Raw genomic sequence first — 23,351 nt, forward strand, 5'->3', positions numbered from 1 at the left:
CTTGCAGGTATATGCACAGACAAGTGTAGTAACGCTTTTCCCTGCTCTGCTTGTCTGCAGGCAGTGAAGTGAAATCTGCAAGAGTCCTGCTCGCTCAAGGCCTGCATATAGGGAAGAAGCAGGGGAAAAGCGTTACAATCAGCTTTTGTTCTACAGCATTTAAAAACATAACAGGTATGTCAGATTTTTGGTCTGTCAGCCTTGACGATGCCCTTTGAAACCTAACTGAGTACTCTGAGATGATAGGGCATGCCATTGCAGTGTTTTTAAAATGTGACTGATAAAAGTTCCTGTAACATTTTTGTTCTTGGAAAGAAATGTTAGAAACTCCTTTAGTGTTATTTGACACTAGCTACTAAAATAGTTTTTTACTAACAAAAATTGTTACCCAGCCTGAGAGTGGTAGATATGATGAAAGAGATAATAAAAATTCTTTTTGGATTTTACTTTTAAGATTTTTTTTTTTAATTTAAATTCAATCCTGTGGGATCGATTGAACTCAAAACATAGTTTGCATTATTTAGCCATACTCTGAAGCATTTGTAGCTTTAGACTATAAAAACAAAAGAAAAATTTCACACTAACTACTTGTAGTTGCCAAGTTACCCATTCAGTCATGTTGTGTTTTAGGTATATTGGAAAGTCTGATTCGGTTACGATCAGTGTGTGGAATCATAAGAAGATCCATAAAAAACAAGGTGCTGGATTTCTTGGTTGTGTTCGACTTCTTTCCAATGCCATCAACCGCCTCAAAGACACTGGTTGTGAGTAGATACTAGTGCTTTTTAAAATTAAAAAAAAAATTATATATATTATTTGTGTAAAACACACACACACACACACACACACATATACACACACTCATATCCCCACACATGGTTTTTGGGGGAGGCAGTGATCCAGAAACTTAACTTCCTCTGTATGTTTGAAACATTGGTAGAAATTCTTGGTTAAATTTATTTTATGGACTTTATAAAAAGAATGAAACATTTAAAATATGTGAAACTTGAACTGCATCAGAGCTGCTGCTTAGTATCTAGTGAATTTATTAGTGTTAGGAAAAGTTTGATATCCAAGAGTGAAAAGAAAGGTGTCAAATTATGTATGCCTTTTTTTCTTAGTACTCATCTCTGGTTTTGGTGGATTTATGAGACAAAGTGAGTTTTATTTAGGTGATTGGAATGTTTAAGGGGAAATATTATTGAGTAAGAGTGATATATGATGGTAAAAAAAATTTAAAGTTCTGGAAAGGTAAAACATTGAGTGTAAAACAGCTGTATTAACAACTTAATTATAGCTTAGTCTTCCACCAACCTGGGTGTTTAGAAGATCAGGCCAAGATCAACACATTAGAAATGATTTCCATATTGGATTGACAGGTTTAATTAGCATGTGCATAATTCATGTAACCAGGAGACAAGCGTTTTTTGGGGGATTATTTCCATTGGGACATAGATGAAAATGTCTTTTTCAACAAAATTTTTTGTTGTTTCTACGGGATTCTTTTTTATATAATATAAAAAATATTGCTAGTTATTATCATGGGATTTTAGCCCAGATGTCTCTGCCAAACAAAAATTCACCTAGAATCTAGCTGAAGAAATTAATGAAAAATAGAGCAAATTTAGCTTTGAATATTAGATATATTGAGATGACCCCTTTTAATGTAGTATGATATCATAGTCCAGATACATAAATATTGATCTGTTAAAAAGGGAGAAAATTGTGCCAGAAGTCCTGAGTTGGGGGAATTTAAAGGCACCTGAGAATTTCTTGTATCTCTGAGTTGACAGGGTGACCCAGCAGGAAGTAGAGGACTTTGGGATTGGTAAAGGTCTAGCACATAAAAACGAACTGTTTTATGACTCAACCCAGCAGGCAAACTGAAGACTTACAGGCCATATGTATGGCCTTATCTCTGCTTCCATTTAGCCAACATTTATTGAACCTTTAATGAGCCAAGTACTATACAAAACCCTGGTGATAAAAGGTGAAAAAGGCATGGATCCTGTCCCCTTAAGAAGCAAGGGCAAGGGCCTGCTGGCAAAGGGAGAAGGACTCACTGGAGAGACTGAACAAGAGAAGAGAAATTGCTTTGCAGAAGTCCACTATGTAGTGAATTTATCAGTGTCCATTTATTTCGCAAAGGGAAAAATGTCTGTTTTTGGCTGGATAGCCAGGCGCTGTAGTTTTGGGACACAGATTTTTCTTTCTGCTGTCTATGTTTCATTGAATTAATTCACTTGACCCCTTTGATGTGCTATAATATTTCATTTATCAAACACTTATTGAGCACCCTGATACAGTGTTCTACCAGTTTGGAGTGGAAAATACAAAGACTAATGTACGATCTTCTCCTCTTATCAATTCATAACTTCTTTAAATAGACAGATGGCATATAGCTGTACAAGAATTCAGTTTTAAGTGCTATAATCAAAAGCAACGTGTTGTGGGTGACACTGTTCCGTACTATGACTGACCAGGTCATTGTGATGCCTGTTCTATAGATGAGGCATGAGAGAGTAAATGAGTTGCCCCTAAATGAGGTAGTAGCCGAACTGACTCAAATCCTTATCTTACAGTTTATACTCAGCTTCTTATTAATACTTACTTTGTGTAAGTGGAGCTCATTTGAAATGGTTAGATAAAAAATAACAGTGATAATAACTAACATTTATTGAACACTTATATGCCAGGAACTGTGCTACAAGTTTTACATAATTACCTAATTTGATCCTTAAAAGATATGAGCTGGGTACTACAGTTATATGTGAGAAAATCAAGACTTGGATAAATTGCTTAAGAACAATAACTATTAAGTGACAAGCCAAGAGTCAGACAAAGCGGTCTGAAATCTTTGGAGAAAAAGTAATTGCCTCTTGGCAATGTATACACCAGTGCCTTACAGTTTTTGAAATCTGGATTTATCAAAACTTTGTTAAGACATTTTTACTAATTATATATGCAGTTAGAAATTTTAAACATTGGCTTCATCTTTAAAACATTATTATTTAAATGATAGGCCTGATTGCCATTGGATTATGGAAGTTTACCATCACTCTATAGATGTTAGAAGCTCTGATACCAGCTTATTTTTTAATTGCTTTTTTTGTTGATTTGAAATAGATCAGAGGTTGGATCTGTGCAAACTTGGGCCAAATGACAATGATACGGTTAGAGGACAGATAGTAGGTAAGTGGAATTTATAAAGTCATGTGAAATTTTGGCATCATTCAGACTGACCGAAATTCTAAATATCTTTTAAATCCAAGTGCACTAACTACAGCTTCATTGTATTGGCTTGAATTAAATGAGTCACATAAAAAGTTTCAAACAGTGGATCCAGGTTCCAGGCTACGTTAATTTAAAGAATTTTAAAAAACCAAACCCTCGAACTATAAATAATGTTTAAAAAAAAAAAAAAGAAAGAAAGAAAAGGAGGCTCCTAATGTGAAAAACTATTGCTCCTTTAGACATTCTTTTAAAGACAGACTTTATACATGGTCTGAAACTTTTCTAAAAATAGTTCTTAACTGGTTTTTGAGTAAGAATATTTTATTGAACTTTGTTTAAACTTTACAGTTTTAAGGAACGCGTGGGTGGCTCAGTGGGTTAGGCCTCTGCTTTTGGCTCAGATCATGATCTCAGTCCTGGGATTGAGCCCTGCATTGTGCTTTCTGCTGAGCAGGGAGCCTGCTTCCCCCTCTCTCTCTGCCTGCCTCTCTGCCTACTTGTGATCGCTCACTCTCTGTCAAATAAATAAATAAACAAAATATTTACCAAAAAAATCACTTTACAGTTTTAAAATAATCAGTGCTAATTGAAAAGAATATAAGGAATGATAGAATACTGATTGGAAAAAGGGAGAGGTTGCTATCTTACTCGTAAGACACTCAGTGGGCTATCTTGAATTGACTCAGAGGAAGGGTTTTTTGTTTTAAAGATTTTATATATTTATTTGACACAGACACAGCAAGAGAGGGAACACAAGCAGGGGGAGTGGGAGAGGGAGAAGCAGGCTTCCTTTGGAGCAGGGAGCCTGATGGGTGAGTTGATCCCAGGACTCTGGGATCATGACCCGAGCCGAAGGCAGATGCTTAACGACTGAGCTACCCAGGTGCCCCAGAGGAAGGGCTTTATACAAAATTTCCTGAGACTCAAGAATTGATGGATTGATCTTCGATCAAGATACATAGTGTGTGGGGCTCCTGAGTGGCTTAGATGGTTGGACGTCTGCCTTTGGCTCAGGTCATGATCTCCAAGTCCTGGAATGGGTTCCCAGCTCAGCAGGGAGTCTGCTTCTCCCTCTTCCTCTGCCTCTCCCCCTGTTTATGCTCTTTCTGTCTCTCTCAAATGACTAAATAAAAAAATCTTTAAAATAAATAAATAAATAAACCAAAAATAAGACACATAGTGTGGTAGGACACTAAGGTGGGCTCCTTTGAGGCTTCTTAAAGAAGAAGACATAACTGGACTCTTACCACTTCAGTATAGAGCAGAATTTAAAATAAGTTGATTGCATTATGAACTTATCAGAGAGGTTTTAGTTACTGAACTTACTTTTGAAGGGCTTCGTTTCGCAAGGGAATGAATTGGGTTCATAGTGAATCGCCGGAGTAGCAACATGGCAAAGCCCTATGGTGGTTACCGTGGGGAAATGTCTGCACTACAGCCTACCTGGGAATTCCTGTCATTCTTGGATTGAGAAGGGAGTAAAAAAACTCAAATGCTGGCATGTAAGACTTTTTTTTTTAAAGATTTTATTTATTTATTTGACAGAGACACAGCGAGACAGGGAGCACAGGCAGGGTTGAGTGGGAGAGGGAGAAGAAGGCTTCCTGTGGAGCAGGAAGTCTGATGCAGGGCTCCATACAAGGACCCCAGGGTCATGACCCCAGCCGAGGGCAGACGCTTAACGACTGAGCCACCCGGGCACCCCAACATATAAAAGACTTGATCTCAGCCAAAAGGCCAAGAAGCGATATATAAGACTTAAATGTGATTGTTCTTACTTTATTTGATCTGGTATGTTATGTAATTTTTGCCAACTAATGTCCAGTAGTAACAAAATAGTTCCACGAGGTGTAGATGGCATTTATAAAAACAGCAGACTTTCCTTTGTCAGTAATTAGAAATAAACCTATGGAGTGTATTATATAAAAAAGGAAAGCTTTTCTTTAAAATGTGTGTGTGTTTAAATTTGAAGCTTTTGTGTGAATTTGGTTATCATAGTAGAGATATGTTGGACTCAAACATTATGCTTTATTGTCTTGCCATTTAAAAATGGAATAAATTAAAAAACAAAAATCAAAACCAGAATGAGTTCTAGTTCTTACTGAATTAGACCTTTACAAATAATCATGCATAGATGTATATAACATCCTTTGGGAAATGGAGAAAAGTACACTAGAATACTAACTTTAAAAAAATACATATCCCTTTCTAATAATTTTATATACATTTATATGTGTATATTTTTTATGATTTTTGTTCATTGAATATAAAATTTTTGTTTTCACTTACTGTAACCATTATTAGTGTTTATAGTTAGTGATTTTAGAGGCTGAATTATATTAATATGTCATAACTTAATTACTAGACTTTTAAGGTTTTGTTTTTTTTGTTTTTTTTTTTTTTTTGCTATTGTAACATTGAAACTTGCAAGCATTTTTGGACATTTAGCTTTATCCTATTTTTGGAGTATTACCATAGAGAAAAATCTCCCAAATTGAGACAACTGATACAAGGTTATAAATCCTCTCCCTTGTTTTTGAATCTGTTACTCAATTCTTTGCATCTCTTGTGAGGTTTTTCTTTTTTTGTTATAAAATCAAATAAAAATATAGACAGAGAACATAAGGAGCAACCATAATATGCCATCATGGTCATTACCTTGATGTATATACCTTTTTAAAATTTTTTATTTATTTTTATTTATTTTTAAAGATTTTATTTATTTATTTGACAGAGAGATCACAAGTAGGCAGAGCAGCAGGCCGGGCAGTGTGGAGGGGAGCAGGCTCCCTGTTGAGATAAGAGCCTGATTCGGGGGCCCAGAGATCATAACCTGATCCCAAGGCAGAGGCTTAACCCACTGAGCCACCCAGCGCCCTGTACCTTTTTTTAATATAATGTTACACTGTGCAGAATTTTAAATAACCTGATTTAATCTGTCCTAAACATCTTTTGTTGTTTGTTCATGGATGCATTTTAATGTTGTATAGCAGTCCATGGTGGACACATAATTAATTCAGCTGTGTGTTATTGCTGGATATTTAGATTGTTTCTGATGTTTTAATGTTAGGAACAGTGTTCTCAAAAACATGATAGTTCTATGGTTCATTTTACATTTTGCTAGGATTAGGCCATTTAAAAACACAAACTCACCTAAAAATTGCTTAGGTGTTTTGTAATACAGCAGTCTGGAGTTGAAGCTTATGAAATCCTTAATTTTGAGACTTAATATTATTCTAAACTCGCTAATGAAAAAATACATAGTTTTTGCAGGGATTATATTTGGGTAAGCATTTTGCTTAGCTTTTCTGTATAAAAACTGGTTAATACTGTTATTAGTGCAATTTCCATATAACATTATGTTTACATTCACTGAGGAAAGGTATGTTACAATGTCACCTATAAATGAAATTCATATAAAGGTGTAACATACTGAACTTTCTGATTTTTCAAAATTTTTGCAGAGCTGGAAGATTTCAGAATTTTGGAACCCTTCCTAGAATGAAGGGTCCTTAGATGTCATACTTTATATAGTAACTGGTTAATTCTTTAAAAGTTGGGTTGGGGTACCTGGGTGGCTCAGTCTTTAAGCGTCTGCCTTCAGCTCATGATCCCAGGGTCCTGGGATGGAGCCCCACACAGGGCTCCCTGCTCAGTGGGAAGCCTGCTTCTCTCTTCCTCTCCCCCTGCTTGTGTTCCCTCTCTCGCTGTCTCTTTCTCTCTGTCAAGAAATAAATAAAAATCTTAAAAGATAAAAAAATAAAAGTTGGATTATAGTCACATTTGCCTGTTCGAACAGGTTTTATCTTTTGGGAGAATTGCCAAAAATAGAATTAAAGAATATTAGAGCAGCAAGGGGACAGACATATCAGTTAGCCTAACTTCCTCATAATTTAGATTATCTAAACTTCAAGAATGTTAAGTGTTTTGTTGAAGGTCATTTACCAAACTAAGCATTAGAGCCTGATCTAGAGCTTACATCTCTTGCTTCCAAATTTATAGTAGTAGTTTTACACCACACTACGTGATTATGTACTGTTTTAACTCATGGAATCTTAGTATTACCTGATTGCCAGAATCCAGTTTCTTAGGTTTTGTTTTTTGGTTTTTTTTTTTTTTCCAAGATTTATTTATTTATTTATTTTTAAGATTTATTTTAGAGGGCACCAAGGTGGCTCAGTTGTTTAAGTGTCTGCCTTTGGCTCAGGTCATGATCCTAGTGTCCTGGGATCTAGTCCCACCGCCGGCTTCATGCTCAGTGGGGAGTCTGCTTCTCCCTCTCCCTCTCCCCGCTACTCATGCTTGCTCTCTCTTTCTCTCACGAAAATAAATAAATAAAATCTTAAAAAAAAAAATAAAGACTTTAGAGAGCAAGAGCAGGAGGGGCAGAAGGAGGCCGGGAGAGAATCTCAAGCAGACTTAATCTCACAACCCTGAGATCACAACCTAAGTCCAAACAAGAGTTGGACGCTAAACTGACTGTGCCACTCAGAAGCCCCTCTTTGTTTTTTTAAAGGTGTGTTAAGAATTAAACCCAAATTAATAACTTTTCCAGTTCCTCTGTATGTGAATATACCTTTTATGTGTTATGCCTGTTTTGAGTATAGTAGAGGCCTTGCCTTGCACCATTACAATGGTTGAAAAGGATTTAAACTCTCCTCCATGACCACAATAAAAGATACAAAATCATAAAATTTTAATGTCACTCCTAAATGGAAAAAGAAATTACGGATTTATTAAAAGCTGAAGATTTCATTCTGGAGTATTAAATAAGCTAGATGTCTTTTAAAGATATATATTTTAAATTGCAATAAATCTTTCTAGTTTTCCAACTCTTAGTGATTTTTTCATTGTCTTACAGTAAGTCTTCAGTCCAGAGACCGAATAGGCACAGGAGGACAAGTTGTGGACTGCAGTCGTTTATTTGATAATGATTTACCAGATGGGTAAGCTGAGATCAGTAGAGAAATATGTTGATAACATCCTTCAAATAATGACAAATAAATTGGTATTTATTGTATGCTTAACTTTAGAAATTTGCCGAACAGTTCCAGAATCTAGATTTTTCTTATTTTTTTTTAAGATTTTGTTTATTTATTTAATAGAAATCACAAGTAGGCAGAGAGGCAGGTGGAGAGAGAGGGGGAAGCAGGCTCCCTGCTGAGCAGAGAGCCCGATGTGGAGCTCGATCCCAGGACCTGGGATCATGACCGGAGCCGAAGGCAGAGGCTTTAACCCACTGAGCCACCCAGGCGCCCCTCGATTTTTCTTATACTTGGAAAAATAGCAAGGAATCTTGTCAAGACAAATTTATAAAATAAGCCATTAATTAGATACATTAAATTTGGGGGTAGCTGATTGGTTTAATCGTTAAGTGTCTGCCTTTGGCTCAGGTCATGATCCCAGGGTCCTGGGATTGAGCCCCACATTGGGCTCCCTGCTCTGCAGGAAGCCTGCTTCTCCCTCTCCCACTCTCCCTGCTTGTGTTCTCTCTCTCTCTCTGTCTCTCTCTCTCTCTCTCTGCCAAATAAATAAATAAGTAAAATCTTAAAAAATAATCTTAGGAAATTTTAAAAAGTAAAAGAACAACTTTCTTGTTTGATTAAATTATTCAAAACCAGGCATTAAAGTGCTGAATCTGAGACATTACTCCATTTGGAGGAATGGGATAGAGATTTGTGAAGTAAAAAATTTTAACAACATAGAAACATTTATTGTTGGGCGGTTGGGTGGCTCAATCGTTAGGTGTCTGCCTTCAGTTCGGGTCATGATCCCAGGGTCCTGGGATCGAGCCCCACATCAGGTTCCCTGCTCAGCGGGAAGTCTGCTTCTCCCTCTTCCACTCTCCCTGCTTGTGTTCCCTCTCTCCCTGTGTCTCTCTCTGTTAAATAAGTAAAATCTTAAAAAAAAAAAAAAAAGGAAAAGAAACATTTATGAACCTGTGTGTGTCAGGTACTGTTAGAAGCACTTTCCGTGATACGTTAGATCATTTAACTCACATGTGTGATTCTGGAATTAGACTGTCTGAGTTCTAATCCTTAGTCTTCTGATTTACAAGCTTTGTGAATTTAGTTAGTTTATTTAACTTCTGTAAGCATTGGTTTATATAATAGAAGAGGATTGTGATAATAGTATTTATGCCATAAAGTGTGAGGATTAAATGAAATCATTCATATAAAGCACTTAGCACAATGTTTTGCATATACTAAGTGCTTAGTAAATAATTAGCTGCTATTATTACTCTTGCTGTACTGTTGTCAGATTAAAAACACTGGGACTCAGAGAAGTTAAGTAAACTTGCCTTGAAGGTCTCATAGTGAATGGTAGAGCTGGAAGGCAGACATGTAAGCCTGGGTTCCAAAGCTCATACTTTTGATTACTGTTCTGTCTTTGAAACCAGCGCTGACACTGTTCTGACTTTATTTTTAACTTTCAAAATATGTTTAATTAACACCAGTGAGGTGTAGTTTATATACAATAAGTTATTTAAAGTATGTAATTGGTTGGGTTTTGACTTAAATTATTTTTGATCCGAAATTTTACATCCAAGCCAGGGTATTCGCTCATTTTATTTAAACTCTTAAAAATCGCCATAATTTAAGTCTGTTTATAAATCACTGTAGTTCCTTGATACATATATTAACTCTTATGGCTGAAGTAGGTTATGGTAATTTTGAAGGGGAAGTTTAGTATGAAATAACTTATCAGTATTAAGAGATTACAAAATTTAAGGCTTATTCTACACTTTATAGTACTTTATAGTACTTTCTTCCCCATTTGTTTTATATCACAGACTTTAAAAATTCCAGTTTGGTCTACATTTTATAATATAGTCGTACATGTATATAATTTATATATTAATTGATAAGCACTACATTTTGTGCTTTGTTATCACAGGGCAAAAGACCTTTTAAGCATCTCTTCATTTCCTATTTTTTATGGCTCCCAAACCTCTGCGAGGGTTTTGGTGGAAATACTAACATTACCACATTTCTGAGGTCATTCACCGATATATTTTTACACACACACACACACACACATATATATATATATATATACACACACACACACACACACACACACACACATATTTTGTTGTTGTCGTTACATGAATTAAAAAATTACCGAGGAGGAAGTATCATTGTTTTTTAAAAAATAGTTTGGGTAGGCTAAATGCTTTAAAAAGCTTTTATAGGGGCACCTGTGTGGCTCAGTGAGTTAAAGCCTCCGCCTTCGGCTCAGGTCATGATCCAGCGTCCTGGAATCGAGCCCCACATTGGGCTCTATGCTCAGCAGGGAGCCTGCTTCCCCCACCCCTCCTCTGCCTACCTTTCCGCCTACTTGTGATCTCTGTCAAATAAATAAATAAAATCTTAAAAAAAAATAAAAAGGTTTTATATACTTTTATGTTAATTTTAAAAATTAGGTGTGATTTTTATTTTTAGTATGGCCCCCCCGCAAATTCTGGAGAAATTAGTATAATTTAATTGAGTGTTGACATTATTGGAGAATTCTGAGTTAGGCTGATGGAGACTATTAGCCACACCACAGTGCAAACATTTTAGAAGCTTCAGAATTCCAGAAGATACATTGTACAGTTTTAATATAAGCTGAAAAAAATTCCAGTATTCTATTGATTTTTTAGTTGTAATTCCTGATTTATCATAGCAGATGTCTTCCTGGCTCAATTTTGCACTAAAAACATTCTGTATCTACCTTCCTATTGATGCCTTATCTCTCAATTTTTATTTAAGCTGGGAGGAAAGGAGAACTGCCTCTGGAAGAATTCAGTATCTGAACCACATAACAAGAACTACACAGTGGGAACGCCCAACACGGTAAGAACATACAAATGTCTTCCCGTGGTCTCTGCTTTTTTGCCTTCCTGAAATTGCCACTTTCTGTTTATCTGTCAGCTTTACCAGATTTCCTTTCTTGGTTTATACTGCTGAAGATCAGTAGATCTTACAGCAAGTGCCACTATTATTTCCAAAAGTCATTTTCAATAAAGATTGTTTAGCAGGTCATCCTGTTATTGTAGCTCAGGGCCAATGATGTTACTTAATAAATATTTATTAAATGAGTTAACAATAAATTGAGCAGTCCTCTTATTTCTTATTTTTCAAGAATAAGAAACACTCTTGAAAATTTTTTTCAAAACTTTGAAAATTTTTTTAATTCAGTTATTGAATGGCTGTAACAAAATATAGATACTGGATCTTTATTTGTTCAGTCATGTTTGGGTATGATTATGTTATATTGCATCCAGTAAGGTCTGTGATTAAGATAAGAACCAGATCTTCTGAGACCATATGGACGGCAGGGTAAGGGGATGTTAGAACCTGAAAAGGAAAACTCTGAAGGAGAATTTCTGAACTTAATCTTTAAGAATGTTAGAATTTATCAGATAGGGGAAGGTGATGAAAAGTATTGAGAGTAGTGGTAACAGCTATCATTCAGTTCACCAAATGGTTATATGCCAGTTACTGTGCTCAACATTGATGCTGTAACAGTAAACAAGGCAGAAGGGCCTTCATGGAGCTTGCTGTATAAAGGCATGGGGATGCAAGATAATTTTTAGAAATTCCCAAGGAAGCACTTTTTATTTTTCTTTTCATTTTTAAAGATTTTATTTATTTGGGGTGCCTGGGTGACTCAGTTGATTAAGCGTCTGCCTTTGGCTCAGGTCACAGATCCAGGCTCCCTGCTCGGTGGGGAGCCTGCCTCTCCCTCTCCCTCTGTAGCCTCCCTGCTTGTGTGCGTGCTCGCTCTCTCTCTCTCTCTCTCTCTCTGTCAAGTAAATAAGATGTTAAAAAAAAAAAATTTATTTATTTATTTATGTGTGTGTGAGAGAGAGCTTGCATGTGCCCCAGACAGGGTGGAGGGACAGCAGGAGAGGGAGAGACAGAGACAAAATCTCAAGCAGGCCCCATGCTCAGCTCGGAGCCAGACTTGGGGCTCAATCTTGTGACCCTAAGATCATGACTTGAATCGAAATCAACAGTCAGACGTTTAACCAATGGAACCACCCTGGCACCATGGAAGTACTTTTTTTTTTTAAGTAACTGAAAATGAATAGGATAAGTGGCTGAATTTCCTTTTCTTGTTTGTTTGTTTTGTTTAAGTAAGAACATTTTTTTGCTGCCTCTCCTGAGTGTTTGTTTTGCCCTCCATCCCCCCTTTTCCTGAGCAGGAATGGCACCAGACACAGAACATCAAATGCTTCTCTTAAGTTTTACCTACTCTTATTTATTGGGAATTAGTTGCTTAACTCATTAAGTCATAGTTTCCCTCTTACCTTACAATTCTCAGGTAAAAGCTTAGCTCATGTTGCCATTTTAAAAAATGCTTGTTCGAGAGTTGTATTTCTAGTATTAAACTGCCAATGATATATTGAAGTGAACCCATTTTTACTGTATCTGAGCGTAAATGAATGTGTACTTTTGTCAGTGCTTTAGTGAAGTCCCATTTCCTTCTAACTCATTTAACTGATGAACCGGACTTTAATTTCCACGGATATAAAGTTGATTGTGGTTGTAAATGTTAGTTTAAAAATTAACTCTTGATTATCCTTTTATATTTTTGATGACCTATCAGTATACCGGAAGTTCTTTGAAGAGACACCGTTGTCTTTATTCATTCAGTAAATATTTACTGAGATACTCTTATATACGCCAAGCACTGTTCTAGGTGCAGGGGATATATATAGTGGGAAACAAACTAGGTGAACTTTCTTCTCTCAGTAAAGAAACATACTAGTAAGGGAAAACAAGGATGCAGATAAAAAATGATCAAATAATTGCTGTGCTGAGAAAGTAAGGTGAGGTACTTACCAAAAGCCTGGGTGACTGCCTTAGAATTGAAGGTCAGGAAGGACCTCTCAGACAATTAAGCTTAAACTATGATTTAAATGACAAAAAGGAGCCTGGCCTAGGGAGAGTAGGAGAAAAGGGCTTTCTGGATGGGAGGGAGAACTCCCTTCTAGCCCTAAAGGTAAAACAGTCTTGGCAAATTCAAGGAATAGGAGGAATGTCAGTATGGCCAGAGTGGAGTGGGAGAAAGATGGGAAGTCAGGTCCGAGAGGTAGGCTGAGGCTAAGTCGGTAGTTCTCACATGTACAGATATATGTGGATTTCATATAAAATGTAATTAAAATCAGTTTAAAATGACTTAAATCCATAACTGACAGTGTGCCTGTAACGTGAGTTTGCTCGGTGTTTAGAGGCGTCACGCTTGCTTTTATTCAGTTCTTGAAATCATTATATTTGGGTTGATCGTTCCGTTTCCTTGTGATCATTCCTGCAGTACAGACATTGTCTAGAGAACTCCACCTTTGATGCCTCAGTTGAGTAACTTTTTATCCCTGTTACTTTTCAATAGACCAGCATCTGAATATTCAAGTCCTGGCCGACCTCTTAGCTGCTTTGTTGATGAGAACACTCCCATTAGTGGAACAAATGGTGCAACATGTGGACAGTCTTCAGATCCCAGACTGGCTGAGAGGAGAGTCCGGTCACAGCGACATAGAAATTACATGAGCAGGACACATTTACATACTCCTCCAGACCTACCGGAAGGCTATGGTATGACTAGCAGAGGAAAAACGAAGTGTGGCTTACTGATTTCAGCTTGCTAAGAAAGCCAGAAAATCAGCTTTAAAGAAGTTATTAATCTGAGTTTAGGGATTCTACATGAAAATGAATGTGTAAAATCTCCCAATCTGAAAAGTCTTTGAAGTGGTAGAAGACTACCTAACCGGCAGTTTGACTTGGGCTAGTCGTTTAACCTCAGTCCTTTTGCTCTTTGATAATGAAATGAGATGAATGATGCCTCTCCTTGTCTCAGAGGTATCCGGAAGAGCATATGTAACAATGTGAGGTTACTTGCAAATGGGCAGTCTGTAAAGGTAAGGTGGTATTGTTGTTACAGATAACAGTAATCTGACGTCAGACCTGCGACGCAATTTTCTAGACCTGCATATTTAGAAGTGCCATCAGAAATACGCTTTGAAGTTATTTATATCTTCGTATTGTCTATAATTTTGGATTATCTGCATGATTTGGGTTATTGTTGTAAATGATTTAGTCACTTTTATGTTTGTGTAAAATTATTATAATCTTATATAATTTTCTAAATTGTAGAATTTCATGTGGAAGAGGACTTGAGTCTTCTAGTTGGTACAGAACTTTCTAAATCACAACCTGTGAATACTCTTGTAGATACTATTAACTCAGCTGTCTTCTTTCTTGCTAAAAGTTAGCCGAAATAATTACAGCCTTACCCTCCCAGCAGCCTGTAGATAAGCCATTATCTGGGCTTATGGTGACACCTAATGACCAACACTGGGAATCGCCTGATCTAACCTGAGTTTTGTTTTTCCTCTACAGTATGTTTTAACCTGTTCTGCAAATGCATGATTCTAGCTTTGATTTTTTTAAATATGTTTTAACTCTTTAATTAAAAAAAAAAAAAAGAAAAGAAACCAATTTGTCCATTAACTGTGCTGTGCTGCGCAGGTTAACCTGAGTAGCACAGTGATGAGAGCGTGGCCTTGGGAGACAGACAGACCTGGGTTATATCCTGCCTTTGCTGCACATTAGATGTGTGACATTGGGCACAGTATTTAATTTCTCGAGCCTCAGTTTTATCTTCCATAAAATGGGGAAATTAGTGATGATTCCAAGTGATGGTTTCAGCACAGAAAGCACTTAGGAAACTTTGCCTGTTACTATTAATGTTCAGACCTTAGAATGAAGTATTTTCTGTCATTTCTCTTTAATTGAGGTTATAAGGCAAGCAGTTCGGAGTGGGGGTGGTTATATTTTACAATAGTACGTGTGATTTGGATTAAAAAGAAATTTGTACAACCAAAACCTAGGAGTAAAGTGGGTACCAAGGCTGAAAGTATCTCAGCTTTCATCTGTCACCAATTTTAAACATTTTCGTGTTTATGATTTTAAGAAGCTTAAAGTTTAAATTGACTTTATTATAGGTGTATAAACAAGTTTATACTAATACATATTAGCAATAGTTGTTTTACATGTTGGAATTTTTCATTAGATTTTGTTTAAAGATAAGTGGTTCTTCTATTGCTTAAAAACACAATTAAGACTAAAAACCACTATTGAAGAAACTTTTCCACAGATTCCTTCCCTTTTGTCCTGGCTTCCTTACTCTCTTCCCAGGGCCTTGGAGTTAATTTTGCCTTTGACTTTTTCTCCCCAGAATGCATGCTTGTTCTCTGGTCTTCCTCTTTCTAACTTGCTTATTTTTGCATCTTTGTCTGTTTTTGACTATAGAGTGTCTCCCCCTTTAAAATGGCATATTCCGTCTATTTTTCCTTCATTTGAGTTTAAATGGTAGTCTTGAGGAAACACCTCTCTCAAGAAAAAAACTTAAGTTTTGTTATAAAATTAGGCGTAATAAACAAGCATTACCAGCCTGCAAACCCTTTGAAAGTTTTTGCAAGTCCTTGGAGAATCCCCCCACAGTTGGCTAGCCTCTTCCTCTGAGCTTTCTTTTATTCCCCCTCAGGCTCCACTTTAAGGCAAACAAGAGATCATATCTTCTTGTTTGTTCTATTGAAATATTGGTACTGCTACAATCTTGTTTTCTCTTTTCCATAGCAACATGTTTAGTATTTAAGCCACATTGTAAGTGTTGTTGGCTTTCAGATAGGTGGCCTCTTGCCCTCATCACCATTTATAAGATTGTTTCCAGGAGAAAATGTATTGAGTTGAAAAAGAATGATTTATAAAACATTTTTTGGTAATAGAGTAGATTGGTAATTTGGAAAATTTAACTATTGATGTAATATCCTAGTGTCTGTAGCTGTCTTTGATTTGAGCATTCTGAATATGTTTTTATTATTAGTGTTTCTTAATTTTACAGAACAGAGGACAACACAACAAGGTCAGGTGTATTTCTTACATACTCAGACTGGTGTGAGCACATGGCATGATCCAAGAGTGCCTAGGTAAGAACATATCCATATACTCTTCATACCACTAGATACCTGTTTTACTTAGGATTTCTTCGATTGTTTAATCTTCAACTTAACATGGTTTATGTAAAAGTTAGGTTCTTTGTGACAGTCATTTCAGTTGACATTTAGTAGAAGGGCCTTCCTGTTTCTCTGCAGTGTCACCCCAGTGTCCTGCCCCCAACCAGCCCCCAGCCCTTCTGTCCTCTCACCTTTAAGAAAAAAAAATCAGGGTGAAAACATGGGTCCTTTAGGAATTTGAAAATTGACCCAGAGAAGAGCATAAAAAACGTTGCAAAATATACATTTCCCTCCCCAACTTTTTTTAAGGATAATAAGTAGATATTTTAATTTTTGGCTAGGCTTTTTTAAAAAAAGATTTATTTATTTTAACCTAATGTGAGAGAATTCAGTGTTTTTTATGTATTTTTATGTATTCCTCAATAAAGTTTCATTTTAATATAAAAAGAAATGACCTAATTAAAATTTATTTATTTATTTATTTTGCCACTTTTTTTTGTATCAAGTAGTACTATCATGTGATTTTTCTCTTTTATTCCATTAATATGATATTACATTAATCAGTTTTCAAATACTGAATCAGTCTTAGAGCCTTGTAATAAATGTCACTTGATTGTGGTGTCTTCATGAACTAAATTTCTTTTACTTTTTTATCTTTATTTTTATTTTTTTAAAGATTTTATTTATTTATTTGACAGAGATCACAATTAGGCAGAGAGGCAGGCAGAAAAAAAGGAAGGGAAGCAGGCTCCCTGCTGAGCAGAGAGCCAATGTGGGGCTCTATCCCAGGACCTTGGGATTATGACCTGAGCCGAAGGCAGAGGTTTTAACCCACTGAGCCACCCAGGTGCCCCTAAATTTCTTTTAAATACCAGTACTTGTACCTTATCTATCTGTTTGTTTATTTATTTATTTTAAAATATTTTTATTTATTTATTTGACAGAGAAAGACACAGTGAGAGGGAACACAAGCAGGGGGAGAGGGAGAGAGAAGCAGGCTTCCTGCGAAGCAGGAAACCTGATGTGGGGCTCCATCCCAGGTCCTTAGGGCAATGACCCAAGCCAATGCATTTACTAACCCAGATGTCAGCTGTCTTTTAACTTGAAGAAGATGGAATGACACATAAATCGATTTAGTTATTTAACATAATTTTTGATGCATTTTAATATCAAGTAAGTTTTTCAAACACTGTTTAGCTCTTTTGAGTTATTAAACAGAGCAAATATTCAAGTTCAGTTGTTGAAGCTACAAAAAAGGGTGAGCTCTAAATTCTTTTTTTTTTTTTTAATTTTAATTTATTTGACAGACGGAGATCACAAGTAGGCAGAGAAGCAGGCAGAGAGAGAGGAGGAAGCAGGCTCCCTGCTGAGCAGAGTGAGCTCTAAATTCTTAATCTTAACTTGGTAAACTGGATGTAAACCTTTGTGAGACGAAGATATTTTATATTCTAAATGCACCATTCTTCTCAAAAAAAAAAAAAAAAAAAAAAAAAAAAAGACCAGGGCAGGTGAAGAGATCTTCTTCTGCCTCAAGCTTATACTCAGAGCTCTACTTGTCAAGAGTCTTGCATTTGAATCAAAACCAGATGTGACTAGCTGATCTCGGATTGCTTTGATACTCTATTTACAGTTGACCCTTGAACAATGCAGGGTTTGGGGCACCGACCACCCGCACAGTCGATTATCTGTGTAACTTTTGACTCCCCCAAAACTTTGCTAAGAGCCCACTGTTGACCATAAGCCCTACCGATAACATAAACGGTTGATTAACACATACGTTGTATATTTATCACATATGTGTTCTCACAGTAAACTAAGCTACAGAAAAAAGGTTAAGGAAATCCTTAGGAATGGTAAACACATTTATAGTTAAGTACTGTTCTGTAAAACATCTGCATATAAGTGGACCTACGCACTTTAAGCTTGGATTATTCAAGGGCCAACTGATATTTAGAAATGAAGCTATTATAATGTAAATGTTTTACTTTGTGATGCAGCTTAATTAAAATTTTTTGAGGGTGGCAGCCAAGGAACGTGTGGATCATTCATTATTGTACCAGGGTTGCCATTTCTTGATAATGTAAACTGTTTAAAAGGCAGAGGGGAGGAAATTTTTTGTTTATTAATAAGCTTACTGAAAAATAACTTTTAGTGTAAATTAGGAAAAGAAGTGTTTTGGATTCTGTTTATCAAATTGTAGGTCAATAATGACCTTTTCTGTAAAATAATTTAAAACCATTGGCGGGAAATAGAAAATTATTAAAAAAAAAAAACAACAAGTGATTTACAATAGTGAGAAAGTTGATCTTGAGTTATCTGTTGAAAGAATAGTATCTAAACTGGTATCAGAAGTTGAAATTGGGAGAGATTTTGGCATCACCATTGGTTATTCCTAAGGAAACATGTCAGTTTTTCATTCATGAGTAAAGGGTTTCTATAAAGGTTTAAGACTATTTTTTTTAAGATTTTATTTATTTATTTGACAGAGATCACAAGTAGGCAGAGAGGCAGGCAGAGAGAGAGAGGAGGAAGCAGGCTCCCTGCTGAGCAGAGAGCCCGATGCGGGGCTCAATCCCAGAACCCTGAGATCATGACCTGAGCCGAAGGCAGAGGCCTAACCCACTGAGCCACCCAGGTGCCCCAAAGGTTTAAGACTATTTTATGTTGAGTATTGAATAATGACTTTAATTTTAAAGTCTGGATTATTTTCCTTTAGTCTCTGTGTTCCGAATTGTTCCTGTAAAAATGTGTATTGTGTCTTTTGTTTTGGAGGATCCTTGAAGTAAAGGTGCCTTTGTGTGGAGGATCTTCTGTCAAAGCAGACCATGAATATTTAGATTATATTAAGATAGCATCACTGTTCAAAGACATTTATAAAATAGTCAGACGCTTTAATTTTGTAAGATGTCCGGTAAACTTAGAATTATCTGTGAAGTCCCATTTTGCCATCTTTTGTATTTCTCTTTAAAACAGTGATTAATGCCTTGTTATTCATTACATTTCGTCCTATGTAGTCTTGTGGTACAGATCTGTATTTTTATGGCTGTATAACATTCCATTTTTCTTTAATCATTTCCTAATGGGACATGAAAACATTCCAGTTTTCCGCTCTTTTAACCCATTCCTTAGAGCTCTCCCACATATGACTATAGATTTAAAACATTCTAAATAAAATGATATAAAACCAAATTCTGCGTTATATCAAAAGAATTATTCATTCTTTGATTTCAGTAATCGCTTTTCCTTTTTGAAAGCTCCATTTAAAAAATCCATCTCTTCATTCTTAATAATATCTCATTGATAGTTTGTAATTATTTCCCTCTCCCTGCTTTTTTTTAACATTGCATATCATAGCGGTTCTGTTTGATCTCTGACTGTATTTAGGGATCTAATTCTGTGGTTTATTGTTTCCACTAACTCTCAGTCATGACTTTTCTTTCTGGAGTGTGTGGTGATCTTTGAGAGTTTGTCTGATCTTAATTGGTTGGAGTTCTGTGAACCCAAAGTGGGAATTCAGGAAGTATTCCCGGAATCATTTAATCTTCCCATTGCGTTCTCAGCCTAGTGGGGAAGTTCCAGATTTCCTTTTCCAAACTTGCAGCCGGCCTGGGGCTGCGTTTCCCCCTAACAACTACTCTGTTCGCCCTGCCCCTCTGCCTGCCTGCCTGCCGCCAGCTCTGGCTTCCGCTGTAGCCATGGTGGTTTGTTTTTGTTTTTAACTTGAAGAGGATTCTTGGAACTTTTCTTTCTCCTCTTTTGAGACTAGCCATGTGTTTTCTGAGCTTTAGTTGTTCTGGAGATTTCAGTATCTTGGGGCACCTAAAGGCAGAAGTCAGACCATTATCGTCCCCGGAATCTGTGCGCGCTTAGACGTGTCCGTCATTAAGCTTCCCCGTGACCAAGAAGAGGTTATTTCTGGAAAATCTTTTTCTCGTTTAACTTTTTTTTTTAAATATATTTTTTTATTTATTTGACAGAGAGATCACAAGTAGGCAGAGGCAGGCAGAGAGAGAGGAAGAGAAGCAGGCTCCCTGCCAAGCAGAGAGCCCGATGGGGGGCTTGATCCCAGGACCCTGGGATCATGACCTGAGCTGAAGGCAGAGGCTTTAACCCACTGAGCCACCCAGGCGCCCCTCTCGTTTAACTTTTAAAACACGAGATTAATCATTACAATTATCTGTTACAGTTTAAGTTTACATTAGACATGCTTTTCTTTTATTCGTTAAGGTCCTGTCAATCTTTGTCAGTGTTTTAAGAATGTGTAATACAACAACAGTGGTCTTTGAGCCATTAAAAGTCTTTTTGCTTATTTTATTGCAGCAGTAAGCTTGATAGCATTCTTCTTTAGGTGTCTTAAAAAGGTTCTTCATTCACTAGCTTTATAGTTTTCAAAATTCAAAGTGGAGCAGTTTTCCTTTAAAATACATACTGTGAATATTTTCAGGGTCTCTAAATTCAGTAACATTCCCAGTGTTGCTTTGTTGGAGAGTTTAAGATTATTATGGAGTGAACATTTATTTATACAAATCTTACGGTGTAGTAATGAAAGTAATAACTGAAGGGAAATTTTTTTTTTTCCTTATGTCACTGACATTTGTAAAACTATTTTGTCAGACAAGTATTGAAGCACAGTTTATGTTGGCAAATGTTGTGATTGCTTTTATATTAATTTAAAATCTGTATTACATTAAAGCCCAGGAATGAACTTACTAAAAATGTGGATTATGTGATAAGTTCCTGAGCCATTTATGAATTGGGTTTTGAATATGCAAGTTTGTTAAACCATTGGGAATTAAAGATTCTAGCTGGACATCTCAAGTTTCTGAAACAATACATTTTCTCAGACTTCATGGAATTGTTTTGTGTCATTTACACTTGCCTGGCCCAGCAATGAGGTATTTTTTATTTTATATTTGTTTTTGCAGGGATCTTAGCAACATCAATTGTGAAGAGCTTGGTCCATTGCCTCCTGGATGGGAGATCCGTAATACTGCAACAGGCAGAGTTTATTTCGTTGACCATAACAACAGAACAACACAGTTTACAGATCCTCGGCTCTCTGCTAACTTGCATTTAGTTTTAAAGTAAGTTTTTGAAACAATACATGTTAAATTGCAAGCCTGAATAAGAAAAGACTGAAGATGCTTTTTGTAATGTGGTAGAATGTCTGTTCTCTTTAATTATAAATTACTTTTGTTGGATGAAATTTTATGTAAGAGTATGACATGTTTTATTTGATACATGAGTAGTTTAATCCCACTGTGCTTAAGTAGAAACCTGTCCTGGAGTGTTAAGGAAAGGGTATGCACCAAAGGCACATCGTACACACTTGAAGAGACAGGATGCTTTCCCGGGTAGATGCTTTTTAGCTTTAACTGTGAGTGCATCAGAAATAGCTCTAGGATAGCTAAACCCATCCCGGAGGGCTTTTTTTTTTCTCTCTCTTAATCACCTTTATTGAAGTGTAGGTGACCTATAATAAACCGCATACTTAAAGTGTACAATTTAAGTTTTGACATATTATACACCTGTGAAACCATCACCAAAGTATAGATAGTGAACATATCCATCATCCTCCCAAATTTCCTTGTGCTTCTTTGTTAAGTCCTCATCCTGTCAGGCTTCCCCCTGTATTAGTTTCCTGGGGCTGCTGTAACAAAGTGTCACACACAGGTGGTTTAAAACACAGAAATTCATTGAAGGGGCACCAGGGTGGCTCAGTTATTAAGTGACTGTCTTTGGCTCAGGTCATGAGTCCAGGGTCCTGGCGTCAAGCCCCTTGTGTCGGGCTCCCTGCTCAGCAGGAAGCCTGCTTCTCCCTCTCCAACCCCCCCTGCTTATGTTCCTTCTCTTGCTGGCTCTCTCTTTGTCAAATAGATAAAATCTAAAACTCAAAAACAAAATGATTCAGTTTTCTGCATGGCATCAGTAGTGAATTACTGGGTTTTTTACTTCCTGATAGTTTATTGGAATTAAGTAGTTCATTATATCATCAGGTTCTTTAAAAAAAATTCTTAGGTGTAACCTACAATATTTTTGCTGCGAGAATAAAAATATTTGTAGGCAATGTGCCCTTTTAAAACTATTATATTTCTGCTGTGCTTGGGAGGTTACTGTCACGTATTTTGTGGCAAACCATGTGTGTGCACACGTAGAAGTCACTTTAGCACAACAATGTGAATATATTTAATGCCACTGACTATATTAGAAAAAGGTTAAAATGGTAAATTTTATGTGTTATATATTTTATCACAATAAAAAGAAAAGTAATTTTATAAGGCATTTAGACATGTTTGTAATGTGTTCATTTCTCTGTGCCAGTAACTTCCACGTGACCTTTCACATTCTTGTGGTCTAGACGTAGCGCATAGAGGAAAAGGGGCTCCTGCCAAACCACTGGCTCAAGCTGTTTCTTCCAGAGAGATGGACTCTAGATAACGGGCACAGGGTTTTTGGCATATGCCTGAATTTTAAAATTCAGGCATGCAGAAGAAAATGGAGAATGGTATTTGAGAAATTTATTCTCAGCAGCTGTATAAAGCTGAACGAAAACTCTGTTGTTCAGTTTTATAATTTCGTGTGGATTCTGAGAAATAAATTTTGGAGGTAGTTTAACGTCATCAAAAATGTCAAGCCAAGAATATCACAAGTCCTGAAAATTATGCAGGTAGACTTACTTTCTAGTATGATGCTCTTTTTAAAATGTATAATTGCAATCTCTTTTATTTAAAATAATAGCATTTCTGTTTACTTTTAGTCGGCAGAACCAGTTGAAAGACCAGCAGCAGCAGCAAGTGGTATCGTTATGCCCTGATGATGCAGAGTGTCTGACAGTCCCACGGTACAAGCGAGACCTGGTTCAGAAACTAAAAATTTTGCGGCAGGAACTTTCCCAACAACAGCCTCAAGCTGGTCATTGCCGCATTGAGGTTTCCAGGGAAGAGATTTTTGAGGTAAATTTACAAGCCTTAAAATAGAGAAAAGTTAAATTTCAGTGTTCGCTATTTTCTAAGAATACTTTCTGAAATTCCTATCTCGAATGGGAGAGTTTTCATTAAGTTCTTTCTTAATTGTGGGAAATAAAGGCAATAATATCAGAGATTTGATCTAGAAG

The 23,351-nt window shown here is 36.5% G+C and overlaps 1 protein-coding gene across 1 annotated transcript in view; it reads left to right on the forward strand.

The window, feature by feature from the left end:
* The window catches only part of SMURF2 (SMAD specific E3 ubiquitin protein ligase 2), a 121,510-nt gene that overhangs the window by 80,189 nt on the left and 17,970 nt on the right, over positions 1–23,351 (forward strand). Inside the window, exons 4-11 of the mRNA XM_032870820.1 lie at positions 631–764; positions 3,127–3,192; positions 8,096–8,180; positions 10,989–11,072; positions 13,615–13,817; positions 16,126–16,210; positions 21,163–21,321; positions 22,995–23,190. Of these exons, the coding sequence (XP_032726711.1) occupies positions 631–764; positions 3,127–3,192; positions 8,096–8,180; positions 10,989–11,072; positions 13,615–13,817; positions 16,126–16,210; positions 21,163–21,321; positions 22,995–23,190 (1,012 nt within the window). The remainder of the gene's footprint in view (positions 1–630; positions 765–3,126; positions 3,193–8,095; positions 8,181–10,988; positions 11,073–13,614; positions 13,818–16,125; positions 16,211–21,162; positions 21,322–22,994; positions 23,191–23,351) is intronic.

This window comes from Lontra canadensis, unplaced genomic scaffold, assembly GCF_010015895.1.
Source record: "Lontra canadensis isolate GAN:19392208 unplaced genomic scaffold, GSC_riverotter_1.0 scaffold41, whole genome shotgun sequence".
Taxonomy (NCBI): Eukaryota; Metazoa; Chordata; class Mammalia; order Carnivora; family Mustelidae; genus Lontra; species Lontra canadensis.